At 50.3% G+C, this 20,764-nt stretch overlaps 1 protein-coding gene across 1 annotated transcript; it reads right to left on the reverse strand.

Annotated features, from left to right (window-relative positions):
• Nucleotides 1-633: 633 nt before the first annotated feature.
• On the reverse strand, nt 634-19,957 carry ttbk2a (tau tubulin kinase 2a). The gene is made up of 16 exons (XM_084438925.1): nt 19,821-19,957; nt 14,856-15,012; nt 13,863-14,010; nt 11,442-11,515; nt 10,994-11,134; nt 10,536-10,640; nt 10,355-10,420; nt 10,149-10,241; nt 9,897-10,022; nt 9,175-9,332; nt 8,878-9,085; nt 8,391-8,608; nt 7,680-8,268; nt 6,620-6,967; nt 4,954-5,822; nt 634-4,536 (listed from the first exon to the last, which is right to left on the reverse strand). The coding sequence occupies exons 2-16, from the start codon at nt 14,922-14,924 to the stop codon at nt 4,074-4,076; spliced, it is 3,675 nt and encodes a 1,224-aa protein (XP_084295051.1). The 5' UTR covers nt 14,925-15,012; nt 19,821-19,957; the 3' UTR covers nt 634-4,073.
• Nucleotides 19,958-20,764: the final 807 nt, after the last annotated feature.

Here is a 20,764-nt window from a genome sequence, read left to right on the forward strand (position 1 = left end):
CCTTGACATTACGTATCACAAACGTTGCAACGTCAACCAAACCGCACTTGTTGCCTGCATCTCAGATTAGACCATTTGTCACCCACCTCGACATGTTTTAACCACTCTAGTGCCTTGCTTGTCTCCTCTTTCTTCAACAACAGCGATTCCAAAAGAGCCGCCATTCTGGTCTGAGCAAGCGCTGCTGGGCTGAGGAGGTGGGAGCTGGGAGCAGGCGCGCTGACGTCAGCCACCGCAGTGCTCTCCGGCACGCGATGAAAGAACAGTGCATGTGAGGACCATGGATGTATGGTAAGAACAGTGCATGTGAGGACCATGGATGTATGGTAAGAACAGTGCATGTGAGGACCATGGATGTATGGTAAGAACAGTGCATGTGAGGACCATGGATGTATGGTGATGAAAGAACAGTGCAGGTGAGGACCATGGATGTATGGTGATGAAAGAACAGTGCATGTGAGGACCATGGATGTATGGTGAGGACGCGACTAGATACTGAAGAAATGATCAAACACGTATTTTGACTGCATGCTGAATGATTTATTTTATTTATAACCAGTTTATAAAAATAAAATACAAAATAATTTTAAACGAACAGAAAAAAACACTGTACAAGGCATTGATATGGTACAAATGATGAGATAAACATAAATAATTACAGTTATGTACAATGTTAAGCCATCCCCCGTTACATTCTGTCCTCATGACTGTACATTTACATTTCAAAACAATTACATTGCAACACAACACTGAAATGTGAACCATTCAATAAATATATCTAAATTTCATACAGGTACCAATGAGGTGTGGTCATACACACAAATTATGACTATGACAATAAATCAATGTTGCTTTTTTGGAGTGGACAGCGTACATTTCTCAGTTACCATTATCTAATCATTCTTATGACTTACAAGGGGAGAGAAGTGTGTTGGACCAGTGCACATATTAAAAGATTTGCCCCTTACCATCATCACTTTGTTCTGTAGGCCTTGGAGAGCTCATCAGACCACAGACACAGGCAAGCTATGACACCTTTACAATCACACAAAAAGTGACAAATCATAGCCTCTTCATGAACGTAACAATACTACACATCTGTGCAACAAGAATAAAAAGACAATAAAAGAAGCATTTGATTATCTTTTTTCAGCAGCACTGAAGTTGCTTTGCTACTCCCTTTCATGGAAGTACAGTATGTAAGAAATAAGTTATGACTTCATCAATATGATCTTTTAAATAAATACTTTAAAACTTTGTACAGGTATATATTACACATTAAGCAACTACACTTGATGTTAGTAGCCTTGGAATACCGAATATAGCATTTAAAAAGGACCTCAACACTGATTGTTTTGATGCATGAGAATCTGCAAGCATCTTTTGATGTAGAAACATACCATTCATCTTACGTTCAAGAATCAAATATCCAAAACACTTTCAACCTCTCCTAGGTCTGATTTCAAAACCAGCTCACAAGTAAAATGGCTTCCAACAGTGAAGTCTCACTTTTTGTCCAAACAGACAACGTTCCTATATCGTAGCTGCTTAAAACAAAGCTCAGAAAGTAAAACTAGCCATCTGCTGTACAGTATCTGAGAGCCAAATAACAAGGGTCTGCCTCAATCCTTGTGGTAAACCTGACTCCAGAGGATGAAAAGTCTGGCCACAACGCACCTGTCAAGGACTCAACCTGACACCTAACAGAACAGCTGGCTGGCTGGCTAGCTAAACTGGAATGATCAGACGCTTCAGTCACCCCGTGCTTTACTGGCGAGGAAGGAGAGGAGACATTGAGGCAACCAGCTGACTGAACACTGTCCGCCCTAGGATGAGTCATAGCTGCTCAGGGAGACTCAACGCAGGTACCTGCAACATCCACCTAACTAGACCAGACCAGCACATTACAGCACACATACCAAAAAAAACAAAAAAACAGTCCATTTCCCTTTCTCAGAATTACTGCAGCATTACAACAGCTAGATCTCGTCAGTGTACTGGTGTCCAAATGCAAATACTTGAAATTATTAGGCAAGTCTTTTCCTCTGCTTATGATTGGTATGTGATCACGTCATATGAGACTGTAGTGTAAAACACAGGGCAGTCTGTGCAGACTTGTTTCCTGCTTAGCTATGCGCTGCAGCGGTCTTGATAGGACTGTAGACCTGGAGGAAGAGAGGAATGCAGGTGGGGGAAGAGAATGGGAGGAGGAGGAAAGCAAAATAGATACCAAAAAATGCACATGATCCGACATGAACCCCTGTGAGATGACGTTCACGGCAGGGTTGATGACTCATGTGGGAACTGGTGCACTGCTTGTTTGCGTTGACAGTTTGTTTTTCTTCTCGTTGTTCTCTGTGGCGCATGCAAAGAATTGCCTAGTATCTGAGTTATATTACAGTATCTTACAAGCCCAGGAGTGGGGGGTGAGGAGGAGCAGGAGGAAGGTTTGAGTGAAGGAATCAGTGAATCATGGAAGTTGATGTCAGTGAAATAAATAAGCAGTGGTTGGTTCTCATAGTGCACAAACAGTTATTCCATAAAAAAAAATACAATCCTTAACTTATATCTCGACTGATGATAAATGCTTTGTTGAGTCCGTTGGAGGCATGAAACATTGTTTTGGTATATATGATCTTCATATGGCATACATGATATGTCATCATTCGACATAACGTTCTGTTGAAGTCTGCAATTCAGATATTTTGAAAGTGTTACCTGAATCGTAATGGACACAAATTCTAGTTTTACACTAAACTATTCCCCTTTTTATGATCATAGATAAGCCTGCACTTTCGTTTTTTTGAGAGTTAATAACCTCAAATAATATCTGAATTAAAAAGACAAACATTCTTGTTGCTAACGTCTCTTTGAATAATACTGTTACTGCACATCCGCATGAAGAGGAATGTCTTAACAGCTGGCACAAATTTATTTAAGAGTATTTTTGGCTCCCTTTGTCATAATCACAAACATACTAAAGTGAACCAAAAGCTGCCCAAAGTGCCAAGGCACACAATGAGACCAGAAAAGTTTGTGTTTATGCCTCACTACTAACTTGTGTTGCTCAGTATTAACTACTAGTGTTTGAAGCGCAGAAATAAGTACCATTAGAATAATAAACAAAGGTCTCATGACCTGGTATTCATTCATACAGTCGTACATTAAGATTCCCTATTATAAACAGAGTAGGCACAGGTATATGCGTGTGTGTGTGTGTGTGTACACACACACAATTTACATGATTGTATAAAAGATCACTTGCACCTGGAGTGATCAGTTTCACTGATCGCTGAAGATCCGTTTTTACCATAAGCATACATCTACTAAGGTGAGAGAATGACAGAGAGAGAGAGAGAGAGAGAGAGACAGAGAGAGAGAGAAAGAAAAAGAGAGAGAACATCTATGGCTAATGTCAACCAGACATTGTACTGGCATGATAAGCATTAAGAGCAAAATAAATACGTATCTCAATAAATACTACTGTACATTTCTCCAAGCTTGATGCTAATGCATGTACACAGTGTACCCTGCAGTCCTCATGTTAGTGCAGAGGAGGCAGAATCAAGAGTATTGAGACAACGCTCAATCAGTCGGTGATGTTTAACTGATGTCACCTCAGTTATAGGCCTATGTTAGAGCATTCTGAAGGAGGCTAGGGTCAGTAAGTCGCGGTCAGCAGATTTAGACTGCAGATGAGGACTAACTGACCGTGGGGGACTAGAACCCTCACTGGTACAGTACAGCTCTTCCTGCTATTCAAACTCTATGTCTACATACATTTAATGTAATTATAATTCTACAAATTACCCACGGAGTACCCTCCCTGCTGTAACACGTCCCCTCTCATTTGGTATGACAGAATTGGGCACATAAAGTAAGTGAACATGTGAGTGGCGAGTAGGGACACAGACAGACGAGGAAGAGGAAGGTGAAGATTCTCTACACTCTGGCAAAAAGACTCAAGTCTTCCTCCTAACCCTGAGCCCTGATTGTGATTTTTCCCCCATGATCCTCCGTAGTGACAATACTGCCCCCCGGGGGTATCAGGGGGTCCCCGTCCCCTGGGGTAACTATCTGCTCAGCTTGCTGGAGCACTTCCCCTCCCGGCTGCAGGCCTTGCCCCTGGACAGGTGGAAGGGTCCGGCGCGGGCCTGCCGGCTGCAGCACGTCTCCTGGTGGTGGGCGTAGGCCCGCCGGGGGGGCGGGGAGCCCGAGAAGCTGGGCGGGGAGCGGCTACGCCCCAGGCAGCCGCCGCCCCCGCGGGGTTCGTGGCGGGAAGGGGAGGAGCTGACAGAGCGCTGCAGGGAGGAGGAGCTGCGGGGCGATGCGCTGGAGCTGCGGTGGTGGTGGTGGTGGTGGTGGGGGGAGCTGGTCAGGCTGCAGATGCCCGTCCTGGAGGCCCCGTGCTGGGCCGAGGGGCGCCCGTGGTGGAGCGGGGAGCTCCGGGCCGAGCCGCCCTGCATCAGCTGGGCCAGGCAGGTCAGCAGGTCCGAGTCACTGGTGCTGCCCGCTCGGATCCGGTAGCGCCGAAGCCTTGGGTGGGGGCGTTGGTGGGTGAGGAAGATGGAAAACAGCTAGGCTTAGACAAGCGAAGCAGCTGAACGTCTAGTTATTACTTTATGTATTTGAATGGTAAATGGACTGCACTTATATAGAGCTTTGCCATGCAAGATTCTAGCCTGCTGATTGGAATTTGGGGTTCAGTGTCTTGCACAAGGACCCTTTGACATGTCATCAGGAGGAGCCAGGATTCGAACCGCCGACCCTACGATCATTGGACGACCCGCTCTATCTCCTGAGCTACACCCACAGCCGATATTTCAATATCCTATTTTCACACAAAAAGACAGCTGCCGGACATAATAATAAAGACAGCCTCTCCAGGCCTAGTTCTATAATGATAAATGAATAAAGCATAAAAGGGATCATATTTTGCTTCGGACCACATACCTGCCCTCCACCGTGGGGCGACTGGGAGGCTTGCCCGGAGGTGGGCGCGGCAGGAACTGGGCGGCGAGCTGCTCGGTGGCGGAGGGGTTGACGGGGCGCGGGATCCTGCTCTTGCGGGACAGGGGGCTGGAGGAGGAGGAGAGGGAGGGGGCGTCGTCGCCCTGGCGGTCCGACGGCGAGCCCAGGAGGGAGTCCTCGTCCTGCGAGCGGTCGGAGGCGGAGGATGGCTGGTCCCTGCGGGGGAGGGACGGCGCCGGGGCGGGAGTGCGGCGGTCCGCCGAGAGGGAAGGGGAGGCGGCGGGGGAGGGCCCCTGGTGGCTGTGGGCCCTCTTCTGCAGCAGCTTCTCCTTGGCCGAGCCCGGGGCCGGGAGCTCCAGGAGGCTGGAGGGCTCCAGCACCGGGATGCGGCTGAGCCTGCGGGCGGGGTCCCGGCGGGGGGCCGCCGGGGCGTCAGAGGGGGTCTGGGTCTCCCCAGCGCCCTGGTCCCCCTCGCCCCTCTGGGTGTGGTGGATCCGCTGCTGCTGCTGGGGCTCTCTGGGGGGGTCATCCTCTGGGCCCTCCTCCAGCTCAGGGAAGGCGTCCTGGCCGTCAACGGGGGGAGGGGAGTGGCCGTTGACCAGCGCTGGGCTGGGGGGGGTGGACCCTCTGCTCGGCGCGGGGCTTCGGCCTTTGGCGTCGCCGTCCCCGTTGACGAGCGCGTCCGCCGGGGGGTCCGCGGGGGCGGCAGGGCCGCGCTCCGGGGGGGAGCGGCGGTCAGCAGTGTGGTCGAAGGGCTGAGGCTCAGCCTCGCGCCTCTCCAGCAGGAGGCACTGTGGAGCGCCGTCGGATGCTGACTGGGAGGACAGGCCAGGGGTCCTCTGAGCGGTCAACTAGAGAGAGAGAGAGAGAGAGAGAGAGAAAGAGAGAGGGAGAGAGAGAATAACGACGATGACAAAATATAAGACTGTAGTACTAAGATTAGTACTGAGATAAGTAGTCAGTAGCAAACTGCTGTTCATTATGTGTCATATAATACGGCAACTACCGTAAAAATATCTGAATCAGTCCAACCACAGTATGCCAGTATGGGAAGCCACAGGTTGCCATGCTATGCTAATCAAGCTGTGAGTAGCCGTGAGAACAGAAAACCAAGCAGGTGTTGATGGGAGAGAGAGTAAGTGAGGTCAGAGAGGGAGGGAGGGAGAGAGAGAGAGAGAGAGAGAGAGAAAAAGAGAGAGAACAGGACAAAATACCACCATGGTGCACCGTGAACACTAAAGACGCCGTGCAACCTGTGTCGTCAGGACACACATGCCATGATCACACCCCTGCCTGCGTCATCACCAGAAACATCAACTGGACACATGAGCGTGCTCTGTCCTGTGAAAAACAACAACAACAATGACGACCACACCAGCCCGCAAATAAAAACGTTTAAAAGAAGCCAAATAAGGAGGCCAAGAAGAAAGCAACCAAGGAGTAAAAGAGGCGGTAGCAGATTTGGGAGCTGGGAGGCAGGTAGTGTGTTGATAAGGGGGAAGGTGCCTGGGGGGTGAGTTGAGCTTCACTGGGATACCGTATGACAGAGGAGGAACTTGGTGTCGGGTTAGGGTTAGTGTGTTGACGTGAAGGGAAGCTGGGGTTAAGGTTTAGGGGTTATGGTTTGCGGGTTCCACCGGGCGTTCACCTGCTGAAGCTGGGCGCGTGTGATACGTATGACAGAGGGGAACTTGGCGTTGGCGGCGCCCGCCGGGATGGCGGGGAGCTTCCTGTGCCCGGGGGAACGCATGCAGGGGAGAGGAGTAGGCGGTGGCAGGAGGGAGGCGTGGCAGGAGGAGGAGAACGAGGGGAGCGGACGGTGGTGGTGGTGGTCGGCGGACTGGCTCCGCCTCATCCCCGGGGGCTGGCGCTGGTGCAGGGGGTCCGACAGGGTGGTCAGGAGGGTGGAGGAGTGAGGGCTCGGGGAGCGCAGGAGCAGGGGGCTGGACGTCTGCGCCGCCACCTCCTCAGACAGGGACGGAGGAGCGGTTGGGAGCTAAGAGAGGGGAGGGAGGGAGGGAGGGAGGGAGGGAGGAGAGAGGTGAGCCAGGATACAGTCAGGTAGGTGGGGGGGAGTGAGGGACAAGGCGAGGGTCATTGGAAAGGGGGAGGGGCAGCGAGGGGCAGACAGGAGGGAGGGAGTGAGGGAGGAGCAGAGAAGAACTCGGAGGACTTGGCTCGGGGGGGGAATGGGGGGGGGGCGGAGCTTTGGAGAAACCGTCAGGGTATTCAGACCCTTCCTACAGAGCTTCTGTTCGCAAGTCTTCAGCACACAGACAATAACAGTGCGCCTGGGCTCCACAGTTCATTTAATTTGTCAGCAAAACCATAGAAAACTCAATCTGAGATCATAAAAATTAAAACAAAATTGGCAAATAAGAGGTTGCAATTGTAAATAAAGCGCAAAATATGGTGATAACGGAAATCAAATCGCTACTTTCAAAGCAATGGGCATATATCCTCTTCACTTTACAACATTTGCCCCTGAGAATCAATAAAGCATCTATTGATCTATGTACCTCAGATTCAAGAAGTGCACAGAAGCCAAGAAGAGCACAAAAAGTAACATTCTGCTAGTAAAATCCTACATATTCTAGTGTGGCCCTACCTCGCTAAAGTGCACTAGACAGACTGCAGTAGCCGTAATCCCTTCTGTTTGGTAGCGTGTGGCGGTGAAGTCGTGCCGTGATCCACAACCAAGTTCTTACCTGCGTGAGCGCCCCCTCCGCCAGGGCTTCGGCCGGGGTGGTGGGGGTGACGGAGGGCAGGTGTCCCGGGGGTCCCGCGCTCAGCTCCAGCCTCTCCGCCTCGGGAGGGTCCTGGGCGCCGCCCCCTCCCCCTCCAGCGAGGGCGATACCCGGGCCCAGGCCGGAGCTCGCTCCCCTCTTTGCTCCGGGAGGCGTCTGGTCCTCGGGCCGCGGCAGCTGCAGCACCTCCAGCTCCTCCTCCTCCTCCGAGGGGGTGGAGGTGGCTTTGGCCCCCGGGGAGCCGCTGGGACACTCCACCAGCACCCAGGACTCCCTGGAGTCGCCCTCCTGGCGGCCGGAGCTCAGGTTGAGGGCCACGAAGCCGCTGCCGCCGCCACTGGCCCCCTCGCCCTGCTCCAGGGAGCCGGCGGACGGCGGCTTGGGAGAGCCGTTGCCGGACAGGAACTCCTCGTCGTAGTGCCACACCCTGTCGGGTCGATCCCCGCCGGGCCTGGCCAGGCCTTGGGCCGCTGCCGCCTCGGCTCCCGCCCCTGTTGTCCACGCCTCCGCCTCCCTCTCCTGCTGGGAGACCTCTGGCTGTTTCCCTGAGCTGAACACACACACACAAAGAATACACACGGGTGTTAATAAAGTGAGACGACGCCAGAGCGAGCGACGGCGCTGTGGCGTGGAGGAGTGAGCGGACGGAAGGGGCCGGGGGGACAGACTGACCAGGCCTCCAGGAAGCGGTCCGGGCTGGGCTTGGACTCCAGCGTCAGCCTCTTCTCCAGCTCGAAGCTGTGGATGTTGCGGAGCTTCCGGAGCAGAGGGCCGCCGTCGCGGTCCGAGGCCGCCGTCTCAGACTGGACCCTAACGGGGGAGCCGGCGCCGGGCCCGGCGTACGGGCTCTGGTGCCCGTGGTTGTTGCTGTGGCCGTCCTCGGTGGCTGCCTGTGAGGGGAAGCATTGACACGGGCTTAGACGGGATCGAACATCAACACATCGTTTAATCTGGCATCTACTGTATGGTATGGTGTGTGTGTGTGTATACAGTATGTGTGTGTGTGTTTGAACACGTAGGGTGTGTATGTGTATATGTGTGTGTCTATGTTTGAACACGTAGGGGGGTTTGTGTGTGTGTGCATGTGTGTTTGAACATGTAGGGGGGTTTGTGTGTGTGTGTGTGTGTGCACGTGTGTTTTTTTGTTTTTTTTGCCTACCTTCCAGACCGCGGGACTGATGCGGTTGCGGTTGCGGTCCAGCTCCTCCCAGACGTCGGCCTCCTGGGTGCGCGGGGGCAGGACCGGCGACCCCGGCTGGCGCTCGGGCGGCCCGTTGTTGTCCCCGTCGCTGAGCTGCTCGTCCTGCAGGACCTCGTCCGTGTTCTCCCTCAGCAGGTCGCCGGGGATCAGCGAGGCGTTGGCCATGCTGGGACAGAAAACCACAGTCATCGCAGAGGCAAAAAAAAAAAGAGTCGGGAGGGTGCCCGTAGCGCGCCCCCCCGGTCCGCGACCTACCCCATGTGAGCCGGCGTCAATCGGGTGTGGTGCTGCGGCGTGGTGGCGGCGGCGCTGATGGTGAGCGTGCCGTCCGTGCCGGTCCTCTCCCAGTCGTACGGGTCGTTCTCCACCACGTTGTACGTCTTCATGCTGCTGTCGAACACCGACGTCAGCAGCTGCGGCACAAACACAAGCCCCGGTCACGTCACTGTATCCGGCCAAACGTACCGCCGTGTGAGCGTCCAGCTCTGCGACCCCCGGGGGGCCTGACTCAGCGATTCTGGAGATAGCGATGAGGGCAGCAAACGGCAGGAGGGAGATTCTGACAAAAGCTGACCAGCAAAAAAGTTGGTATATAAATAATATAGAACAGCAAAGCAGATACCACATACGCGTTCACACATTCCACAGACGCAGCAATCAAAGATTCAGCAGACTGGTGATTATGCAGACAATCACACGTTCCGTAGACATACAAGATTCTGCAGACAACCAGAGATTCCACATACAAACTAAGATTCCACAGACAAACTAAGATTCCGTAGACAACCAGATGTTCCGAAGACAACCAGAGATTCCGCAGACAAACTAAGATTCTGCAGACATTCAGAGATCCTGTAGACAATGAACTATTCTGCAGACAAACAAAGACTCTGCAGATACGATATTCCGCAAACAAAGAGAGACTCCTCATCCAATCAAAGACGTATCATTCTGGTGAGGGTGAACAGTCCTATCACCTGGTAGTCTGGTTTGGTGAAGTAGTCCAGGCTGGAGATGTGGTCCAGGAACACGGCAAACTCTGCAGGCAGGTGCTTCAGCATGAGCCGATGGTCGTAAGTATCCTTCAGCTTCCCCACGTGCTCCTGGGAAGACACAATCCCACACACACACGCACGCGCACGCGCACACGCACAGTCATCTCTTCACTCAAAGTTAAATACTCTGGATGTTGATTGGTTGTCAGAAAGCAATGTTGGAGAAATGCCTACTTTATCCTTGATCTTTCTCCACGGCAACTGGCCAACCATGAACTCCACCAGCATGTAGAAGAGAGACCAGAGGTCGTCATGACGACCCATCTCCTGTGGAATTGCCTCAATGATTAGGCTTAACCTTTTTTTTTTTTTAAACACAGGGAAAAGAGTGTAGTCGTACAGTACGTTACAGAAATAACCGGAAATAAGCAGATACAGACCTTGTTTTTGTGCGCATTGACCGAGGCGTAGCGGACCGTCCCTCTGAAGCCTGCTACCGGACGGGGCTGACAAACAGACAGAGGGGAAAAGACATGAGTCATATCATATTGCTGAGTCATCACTCTACCGGCAACGGCCCCGAGCTGACGCACATTCACGCGGCCCCCGGTGGACACTCACAGGCCGGACCTCCTGGCAGGAGTTGGTGAACTGGCGGGCCAGGCCGAAGTCCAGCATGTAGCAGGTCCTGCAGGTGCTGGGGAACCGGCCCATGGCGAAGTTGGACTGAAGGAAAATGTGAACAATTGTCAGAAAAACTGTCCATTCATTGTCAGACATAAAATGTTAACCCCCCTGTTCCTCTTACAGCGGTAACCACACACCTAGCCTGCCCTGAGCCTGGCCCCTGGCCCCAGGCCCCTAGCCCCAGGCCCCTACCCCCAGGCCCCTAGCCCCAGGCCCCTGGTCCCTAGCCCCTACCCCCTGGTCCCTAGCCCCAGGCCTCTGGCCCCTGGTCCCTACCCCCAGGCCCCTAGCCCCAGGTCCCTAGCCCCAGGCCCCTGGTCCCTAGCCCCTACCCCCAGGCCCCTGGTCCCTAGCCCCAGGCCTCTGGCCCCAGGCCCCTAGTGGTCTCTTACCGGTTTGATGTCGCGGTGCAGAAAGCCCACGGAGTGGATGCTCTCGATGGCTTCCAGGATCTGGCGCCCCAGACGGAGGGTGGTGCTGACGGTGAACGTGCCGCGGGTCATGCTCCGCCTCAGGTCCGCCAGGTTCCGCCCCTGGGGAAAGTGACACGACAGAGGACTCAGACTGAAACTGTCTTAAACACAGTACGTTCACTCAGAGGCAGTGTTCTACACTCTACAAGAAGAGCTCTCTGAAACAAGATTGCATAAAAGGTCAGAAAAGGTTCCAAACAGCACCTTATGGAGATGAAAAAGTTTCTATTTGGAACTTTAAAGCTTCTCTCTGGAACCTTTTTTCAGAGGGTTCTTCTACTGTCACTCTCCTACTGTTCTACATAACACCCTTTTTTCCGTACATACAGTAGTGGCGATATTCTGTGTCACAGTAACTCCAGCTTACCTGCAGTTCCATCACCACATAGTTAAAGCGGTCATTGCGTCCGCATCCGACAAAGCGACACACATGGTCTTTTCCTGGAAGAGAAGGAGGAGGGTGTGAGAACGCTTCCCTGGGTCGATATGATACAGCGGTATAACTCGCATGAGTGCCTAAGCGGAGGCAGGAAGAGCCTTAATTCGGAGAAAATATGTACGGTAGTAAACAGCGATAAACAAATAATTTCCTGATCCCATTTGATTTGTACCATGACCAGAACTAGTTTAAAATTAAAAGAGGTGAAAATCACTATTAGTCTGGCTATGTTAAGAGCTGCAGGAATGCGAAAGGAGAGTTAGTCAGTTCTGTAAGAGCTGATCGTATTTACAAGGTTTTGGTGAGTGTTAAACGAGTATAATGTCGGCTAGCTAATATTAGCTTGCGAGTTAACCGAGATTAGTAAAATGTGTTTTAAATTGACAAACATCATACTGTATGGGATGGTCATGACACAATTCAATCAGGACCAAGAAATTATTTTTCTAACGCCGCTCACTACCATTCAGATTTTTTCTGATTTAAAGTCATGCCGGTTTTCTCTTCCTGCTTCCTCTTAGGCGCTCTATTGGACGGCCCGCATGGCGCTGCGTGTCTCTGCGCTATCCTGCCAGCATCCTGCACACCAGTACCCTCCCCCCAGCCCAGCACTGCTCAGCTAGGAGTGTATGATTTCTGATTTATTAGTGTGTAACTGCTCTGTGTGTGTGTGAGTGTGTGTGTGTGTGCGCGTGTGGCTGTTCTGGTCTCAAGGGACTGCACTGCCGGTCAGAACGCCGTGCCACACCCAAGACCCTGTTAGCACACGGCAACATCCGAGAGCAGGGACACGCCCCGGGGTGCTCTCCCTCTCTCAACCCCGCCCCGCCACGCCACTGCAGCCCCGTCTGTTCCTGCCAGCTCTCGTCTGTATGCTCATTGTGAACCTCCATCCTCAGTCGTCTCCTCGTATTCAACCCCCCCGAGTGAAAGGAGAACACAGGCCGAGTTATAAAGAAGAAGGACTACACACTAGAGTTTCCTTTCAGATACGACAGTATAAGAAAAGCCTTTAGGTCTTTTCTGTGACTCCAGACCGTGTCTAACCTCATTGTTTCAGACATAGGGAAGGATAAGGGGGTGGGGGGGGGGGGGGGCTGGTGTCCTGTTACCCCCCTCCTCCTATCAGGAAGGAATAGAACCATAATCCTCCAGCACACAGCCATTAGGACGCAAACATGATCCAGGCCCATTGATTTTCCTCTGAGCTGAGAGAGAGAAGGAGCAGGCTGACAAACCAGTGGGAAGAAGGAGGGAGAGAGGGAGGGAGGGAGGGAGAGAGGGGGAGGAAGAGAAAGAGAGAGAGAAGAAGGAGGCTGACAAACCAGTGGAAAGAAGGAGGGAGAGAGGGAGGGAGGGAGGGAGGGACGGAAAGAGAGAGAGAGGGAGGAAGGGAGAGAGAGAGAGAAGAAGCAGGCTGACAAACCAGTGGGAAGAAGGAGGGAGAGAGGTAGGGAGGTAGGGAGAGAGGTAGGGAGGGAGGGAGAGAGGTAGGGAGGGAGGGAGAGAGGTAGGGAGGGAGGGAGGGAGGGAGGGAGAGAGAGGGAGAGAGAGGGAGAGAGTGAGAGAGAGAGAGAGAGAGAGAGGGAGAGAAAGGGAGAAAGGGAGGGAGGGAGGAATAAAAAGGAGGACGGAAAACAAAATGTCCCCCAGAGGAACTCTCCTAATTGCTTTGTTGATCCTCTGCCCACAGTGAGAGATTGAGAGTTCGAAGTCTTTGCCCAGTCTACACACACGCACTGTTTTGGTGATCCCCAGCTGAACTCCTTCACCCTCTGACTCTGCACCATTGTATGGACATTGAACATGAATCATATTTCTGTAGCTCACTTGGTATCTCTGGTCTCTCTGTCTCTCCCGTTTCTTTCTCATTGTGTTTTTCTCTCTCCGTTTCTCTCTCTCTCTTTGTCACTCACTTTGTTTCCCTCTCTCTCTCTCTAGGAATTTTTAGATAGAGCTTCCGCAAATAGGTTCCGCAATGGACCCACAATATCAGCGCTCTGCCCATTTAGATAGAGGTGTAATATTTCCGTGGCAGCTCTTAGTTTAGATAGCATTCCGCGCCTCCGCATTTAAAAGAGGCGTGAACAATCAGCAGGTCTTCAGTAGTCTTCCGTGTTGGCGGAACACACCATTCAGACGAAAAGGGGAGTCGGGCCGTTGCGGGAATATCACTACCTCAAAAGACGGAACGAAGGGGAGTACCTGTTACACCAATCCGTGTCTATTCAATTTAGAGCAAAGGCAAAACGTACGATTGGCGCAAGTACTACGTCTTAACAAGTCTGTCAGAATGACCCTTCTCTATCTCTGTCACCGTTTCTCTCTCTCTGTGTGCTGGTCTCTTACCCTGGAGCTTCTTGAGCACGGCCACCTCCATCTTCAGCACCTGTTTGGGCTGCTGAGCCGACTCCACCTTCAGCGCCACGCTGACCCGGGTCAGCAGATCCAGCGCCTCGTAGATCTCCCCGAAGCCCCCGCCCCCGATCTTCTTCACCTGGGGGAGGGACGCCACCAACACAGGACAGCCATGTCAGAATCCAGCAGCCTACTACATACTAACAAACACAGCTCAGCACACAACTTCCTTTTGCAGTACATCTCACACACACGCACGCACACACACACATATCAGACCACAGGAAGAGAGGACTAAGCGAGCGTGCATGGTACATCACAGGGGCACTGGAGGACAGGGCACGGAGCCTATAGCACGCCGCAAATAGCTGCCCGGCTGCTATTTAAAGACCATGCTGGCCCAGCATCATTTGCACAGAGGGACTTGACCTGAAACTGTCCGGTCCAGGTGAGATGGGATGCGGAGGAGAGCGGCTGCTGGGAAACCATTGTTTCACAAAAATATTATAGTAGTAGAGTTCTGAGTGATGAAGTAAACACTAGGTAGTAACCATACCTGGGTCAAAATACTATGTTATGTTATTTTTATTTATAATGCGCCCCCCAACCAACTGTTACATCTGCCCGGGGCGCAGCCCGGGTACACAGAGAGACAAACAAAAACAAAGGACTATCTAAATACTATCAAAATATTAAGTGAAATACTGCGTTATTGTTTGGGGTGTCAGGTGGACGGGCTTTACATATTTGGAAACATCCCAAGGATTCAAGGATGTTTATTACAAGATACACGTACCCATGGTAACAGTGTACAATGAAACGCTTAATTGGCTCCATTGTGCCAGACGAGCAATCACGCGTAGAAAAGCAAATACTGAGAGAGAGAAGAGAAGATCTGGACCAATGGCCGAATAGTAACGGAGGAGGCCTTACTGAAAGAGAAGATCTGGACCCATGGGCCAGTAGTAACAGAGGAGGTCTTACCACTTTCCATCGTTCCTTGACCAGGACGAGCACGCTGAGGATGTCTGCTTGCTCTGGTCCCCCGCTCATCCCGATGGTGGTCCTCCTCCTCGCTGAGTGCTTCCCCTGCTACGACCAGCCTCAGACTGACCCTGGCATCTGGACACCCCTACAGCCCCTGAGGAAGATAAGGATATACTGTACATTATATATATATATGAGAGAGAGAGAGACACAGAGAGAGAGAGAGAGAGAGAGAGAGAGAGAGAGAGAGAAAGGAGATAAGAGAGAGAGAGAGAGAGAGAGAGAGAGAGAGAAAGGAGATAAGAAAGAGAGAGAGAGAGTGAGAGAAAGGAGAGAAGAGAGAGAGAGAAGAGAGAGAGAGAGAGAGAAAGGAGAGAAGAGAGAGAGAGAGAGAGAGAGAGAGAGAGAGAAAGAGAAAGGAGAGAAGAGAAGAGAGAGAGGGGGGTATTGAGTAAAATACCATAACCAGGGCTGTACGTTAACTTTTTTAGCTCCTAGCACTGGTGCTACAGAGGTAAAAAATTTGTAGCACAGGCCAAAATCTTTTAGCACAGGCCAAAAGTTTGTAGCACAGGCCAAATTTTTTTTGCACAATTTTAAAATGTCCGTTATCACCTCTAAAAACAATAAGTAATGCATTTCATCACTTATACACACTAGCAAAGGATATTTGGGGTAGTGAGTGACTTTGTGGTTGCCTCAAAGGGTGGGTGAAGGTTGAGAGAAGGTTGTGGGTTCGAATCCCGCTTGTCTCAGGTCCTTTCTGTGTGGAGTTGCATGTTCTCCCTGTGCTTGCGTGGGTTTCCTCCGGGTGCTCCGGTTTCCACCCAACACCAAAGACATGCATGTTAGGATATTCCTGTCAGTGTCCCTGACCAAAGGCACTTGCAAAAACATCTGGAGTTGGTCTGATTGTGAGGAGTTGCGACCCACAGCCATAACATTACATAGTAAAGCTAGTCTGTGGACAACTTAAACCATGATGCTGGGTTCTTCTCTTCCATCCCTTTCTTCCTTGCGAGCTCGTTTGCCATCTTTCTCGAGCGGCAGAAAAAAGCGCTTCATCTTTGAGCCTAGCTCACCTGCTCAACTTAAAGCGTTCCTTAAGCGGAAGTTGTGAAATGGACCCACTGCATTGTGGGAAATGGTGTTTGGTGAACAGGCAATTCTATGGTGAGGGAAGGACAAAAGGACTACAACTGAAAAACAAATGGCAACAAAACAGCCGGTAGCACGTGTGCTAGTATGCAAAATAAGTCATAGCACTGCCCATTTTTCCACTAGCACGTGCGACATATATGTCGCACTGTACAGCCCTGATAACAATGAAAGGCCCCTATAAGATACGAGAATGTCAGATGTCAAGATTTCTTTATTATTACCACAGTATTATAGGGAGTAAAATGTCTTAAAATGGCCCCTCAGCCTTGCAGCAACAGCAGAATAATAACATAAGAAATATTTTAAGATAAGAAATGTTGTCTAGACATTGACGACGATAGAAGGCTGAGCATGGGCCGCGGCTGTCTAGTGAACCCCTGATGCTTGAGATCAGGGTGGGTTTCTGGTGCATGGCTTAAACACAGCTGCTCCACCTGCTGCCCTCAGCTGCCCACGACCATCCACAGGCCCAGCTGCCTCTCACCAGTCAGACACACTCACTCACTCTCAGATGCTGGTCGGCCAAAACAAGCTTGCCATCACTCTCTCTGACAAACACTGAGAAGGCGACACATGGCAAAACCTCTGCAGCCTGCATGCATAAGCTGAGGTTAAAAACAGGTAGCCGGTATTGCAGTTCGAAACCCAGTCAGAGGAGTAAAAATAATACAATTCGTTCATTGCATAAAATATTTTCTAAAATGGCCAACAATCTCGTACACACACTCTCCATAATGTTTAGGCTTACGGGTGGTGGTTAACAAGACCCATTGTGCTACATCACAAAGAAGGGCCAGTGAGCCTGCTATTTACAATATAAACGTCACTTCAATGGTGCGCGCACACACACACAAGACTATGAATGGCACTAATAACACAGCAACCTATTTTCATCCCACATAAAGTGCAACCTCAGCGTGAGCATGTCTACTAAAAGGAGTTTTTCTCTAGCAAGCAGCTCTTCAAGACGGGTGTTTATTATCATTATGTAACAGTCCGAGTCAGTCATAATGTCATGCTACAACAAGATGGCAGCATGCTAGGGAAAGCTCTTGTATTTTTCATTATTTATATGCGGTTTTTGTTCGCATTTTTGTCTTTTTCTATTTTTATTTTTTGAGCAACCTTAGTGTCTGCACCATGGACAACAACAAGGAACTTGACTGACACTGTAGGTACTGTACTCTTACAGGTTGAGCTTATAAACTTTGTGGTATAGGCTATTTTTTTATGTTTTATAGTTCCTGATTGTTCCCTTTTTGTTGTCCTTACTGTTATGAAAGCAGGTCGAAATAGCGGTTCTAGTTGGCAACAGGCTGTGACGTCACAGAAGACACCACATCACAGCGGATATCCCAGCATGCACTGGGCTGGGGGAGGGAGAGCCACAAGGACAGCCATGGTGAGGTCACCGGTGAAATCAAGACTGTGAAACGAAATGGGACACGAGGTTGACCTCAGAGTGAAGCCTTGGTACGCTTATGCACTGTCAAGACTGCAGTGCATGACGGTGAACTCGAACCGCCCTTCTTTAAGGACATGGTTCAAGTTCTAAATGAGAGAGAAAAAGCTGTGACCGTGACGGGTTGCAGAGGCCATGTGTGCGAGGCCCGTAAAAAAAAAGGTTTTGACACAAGGTCGATCCCGGATGATAATAATCAATGCAGCAGCTTAAAATGATACCAGAAGCCTTTCACTTCCTGTGAAGGTCACATTTAGACACATTCCTGCTGCATGGAATAACACAGCCCTGAGGCAGCCCTGACTCCGAGTGACCTATGTTATGTCTCAAGAGCTTCATAACCATGTGTCTTTATAACAATTAAATGAACAGGAGACAGAGCTGCTGCGTTGGCTGTCAGTTACTTTTGGGCTGCAATTTACTTTTGGTAGTTATCCACAATACCGCGCATTACCACTACGGTTATGTTGGACAAATCAAATACACAACAGCCCCTCTGCGGCTGAGTTTCAAGTCAGGGGAAAAAAAAACAAGGTCATTGAGTCCAGTCTCCAGTCTCTGTTCCTTCTGGTCTCTCCTCCTGAGTTATGAGTGATTTCTGGTAGAAAAGCAGTCACACGCTCATGTCATGTCACAGCCTCCATCTACAGCTACTCAGAGCAGACAGACCTCTAGCCCAGCTAGTCAGAGCAGACAGACCTCTAGCCCAGCTAGTCAGAGCAGACAGACCTCTAGCCCAGCTAGTCAGAGCAGACAGACCTTTAGCCCAGCTAGTCAGAGCAGACAGACCTCTAGCCCAGCTAGTCAGAGCAGACAGACCTCTAGCCCAGCTAGTCAGAGCAGACAGACCTCTAGCCCAGCTAGTCAGAGCAGACAGACCTCTAGCCCAGCTAGTCAGAGCAGACAGACCTCTAGCCCAGCTAGTCAGAGCAGACAGACTTCTAGCCCAGCTAGTCAGAGCAGACAGACCTCTAGCCCAGCTAGTCAGAGCAGACAGACGGTTGCTTGGGGTGCCAGAAAGTCCGGAGCCCAGTCCAGTCAGCAGGCTGGGCACACTGTGACTAATCTCACACCTCCTTGCACACGAGGAACACAGCACTGATCATCTCCTCCTCCGCCTGTTTAATGCAAATCTTATGTGAAGACTGGACAGAATCTATATCAAACCAGTCCATATCTGTGACAACTATCCCCGCTTCATCCCACTCTCTGAATCTGACTGATTTCCATTTGCTGACTGAATGCTTCTCTTGTGCCCTCTCCTCCTCCCTTTCTTTCTGGAGAAAAAGAAAGATTGCATGACAGACTAGCCGAAGGCCTCACTGACAGATAATACAATCTAGATCCTCTGACCACTCTACCATTCACTGACTTTCATTAGGCCTGCCTACATTTGTCCGCCAAATACTCATTACTTACATACACATACGTGGTAATGAAGTCGGTAAATTCATTAAAATACGTAAACATAGCGCCTGTTTACTTTAATCTAATATATTAGCGGATGTCCTCCCTGGCCAAGTCCCTCCTGAAGATGAAGGGAGTTTCTGACTGACTCCGTGGTCAGCCCTTCAGTCAGCCCTCTGTTGGCGGCCACGGAGCCCCGCCTGGTTGGGGAGGCCCTCATCTTTCCCCGTCAAACTCACATGAAGGGAAGACCTGTAAACACGTACTTGCCACTATCAGGCACTAGAAATTTCTCGTTTCTAGTTTCGTGGTGTGTGGATTATTCTGGTTTCAATGCGTAGCCTCAGTGATATTGGCCATATTGTAGTAAGATATTAAGATGTTAACATTACACTGCCCCTGAGTGCTGAAACTGAGTGGACAATGGATAGGCTTGGGTGTTTGGCGTTTCAAGATTCAAGATCTGTTTTAAGTGACAGTCCTATTGGACACGCGCGCACATGCACGCACCCATGTTAAATCATGTCAACGTTATGTTGTAGGAAACTAGCTAACACGTTGGATGGTGCTTGGTGTAGCAAAGGATTTGGTGCTTAGCTTTCCTGAGTGAAAGAAAAAGCAGTAAAGCTTGTGATACAGTAAACTGGCGAGAGGCGGGCCAGCGGTCGCCGTGCAATGCGGTTTGTGTTGCATAGCGAACCTGCGTAGCTAGCCAGCGTTGCTACAGCAGATTTACAATGCGCGTCCACGCAACACACAGGCCACGCTAGCTAGCTATCTCTTTAACAACGCTGAGTTCTAAAATATTACACCGTGATGCATTTAAGAAGACAACATGGCAGTGGTTCTAACAACCATGTCATGGGTCCTACTGCATTCCTGAATGTTGACATTTATTATCATATCCAATAGCATCGCTGCTGTTTCCATACCTTGGTTCTTGCTCCAATCCTTGCTTGATCCAAAAGGAGCCGGGTGTGGTTACACCAAATCCTCTACGTTTGTTTTCAAGGAAGGCTGTGACATCGATTGGAATCCCATAGCGGACAGATTATCCATGTGCGGTAGGGTCTAATGCAGTTATTCCAACACGAGAAGATGGAAAATGTAATATAAATTATTTTTTTCCGACCGTCCCTTTCTCCTTCTCCCTGTCACCTCAGCATCTCTCGATCGCTGCAGATCCGTGACGTGACTGACTCTGAAGATCAGCCTTCCTGCGCGCGCGTGCTCGATCCTATCCCCCTCGCAACAACTCGCCTGGCGCACGCGCTCGGGCAAGAAAAAAAAAAGCTCATGCACGTGTAATTGCAACAGCGTGACCGCGCACAATATCCCCCAGTCATATTCTCATACATTTTACCAGAGAAAGACTGTCTCTTCATCTGTATATGAGAAACATTTATATTATTTTTATTGAGGGCTGGGTCAGGTTATATTCTCCAGGAAGATACTGTAGGCTGGTGGCTGGGTTAGGTTATACTAGTTAGGCAAGTACAGTAGAAGGTATTTTAAGATGTAATTGGGATTCTTTGGGACGACTCGACCTCCTAGTCCAATGTTCTCTGACGTATCGGTCCACTTTTTCAATAATTTGGGAAGTAATGGATTTATGCATCAGTGCAACAACATTAAACAAATACTGATCTGAAAAGAAAGGGAGATGAATATTTGTTTTTTCTCAGGATGTTGCCGCTACCAAACTTACTGATATTTATTAGCATATTTTATATAATATTTAGGTATGCATTTTGCAAGCAAAAGTGAGGTAGATAAGAGGTAGGAGATAAGAATAGGTTGGATTTACATATTTCGAATTAGGCCTTACATGACACTGCGCACGGACTTCTGGGAGGATGGCTAGCGATGACGTTGA

Source organism: Borostomias antarcticus (genome assembly GCF_949987555.1).
Source record: "Borostomias antarcticus genome assembly, chromosome: 5".
Taxonomy (NCBI): Eukaryota; Metazoa; Chordata; class Actinopteri; order Stomiiformes; family Stomiidae; genus Borostomias; species Borostomias antarcticus.

Excerpts from the sequence above, each read along its gene's own strand:
- ttbk2a (XM_084438925.1), bottom strand. The coding sequence starts at position 14,924 with ATGAGCGGGGGACCAGAGCAAGCAGACATCCTCAGCGTGCTCGTCCTG. Across the intron at positions 10,421-10,535 it reads CCTGCCAGGAGGTCCGGCCT|CCCCGTCCGGTAGCAGGCTT; the intron begins GTGAGTGTCCAC and ends TCTGTTTGTCAG. Across the intron at positions 8,269-8,390 it reads GACCGCTTCCTGGAGGCCTG|CTCAGGGAAACAGCCAGAGG; the intron begins GTCAGTCTGTCC and ends GTGTGTGTTCAG.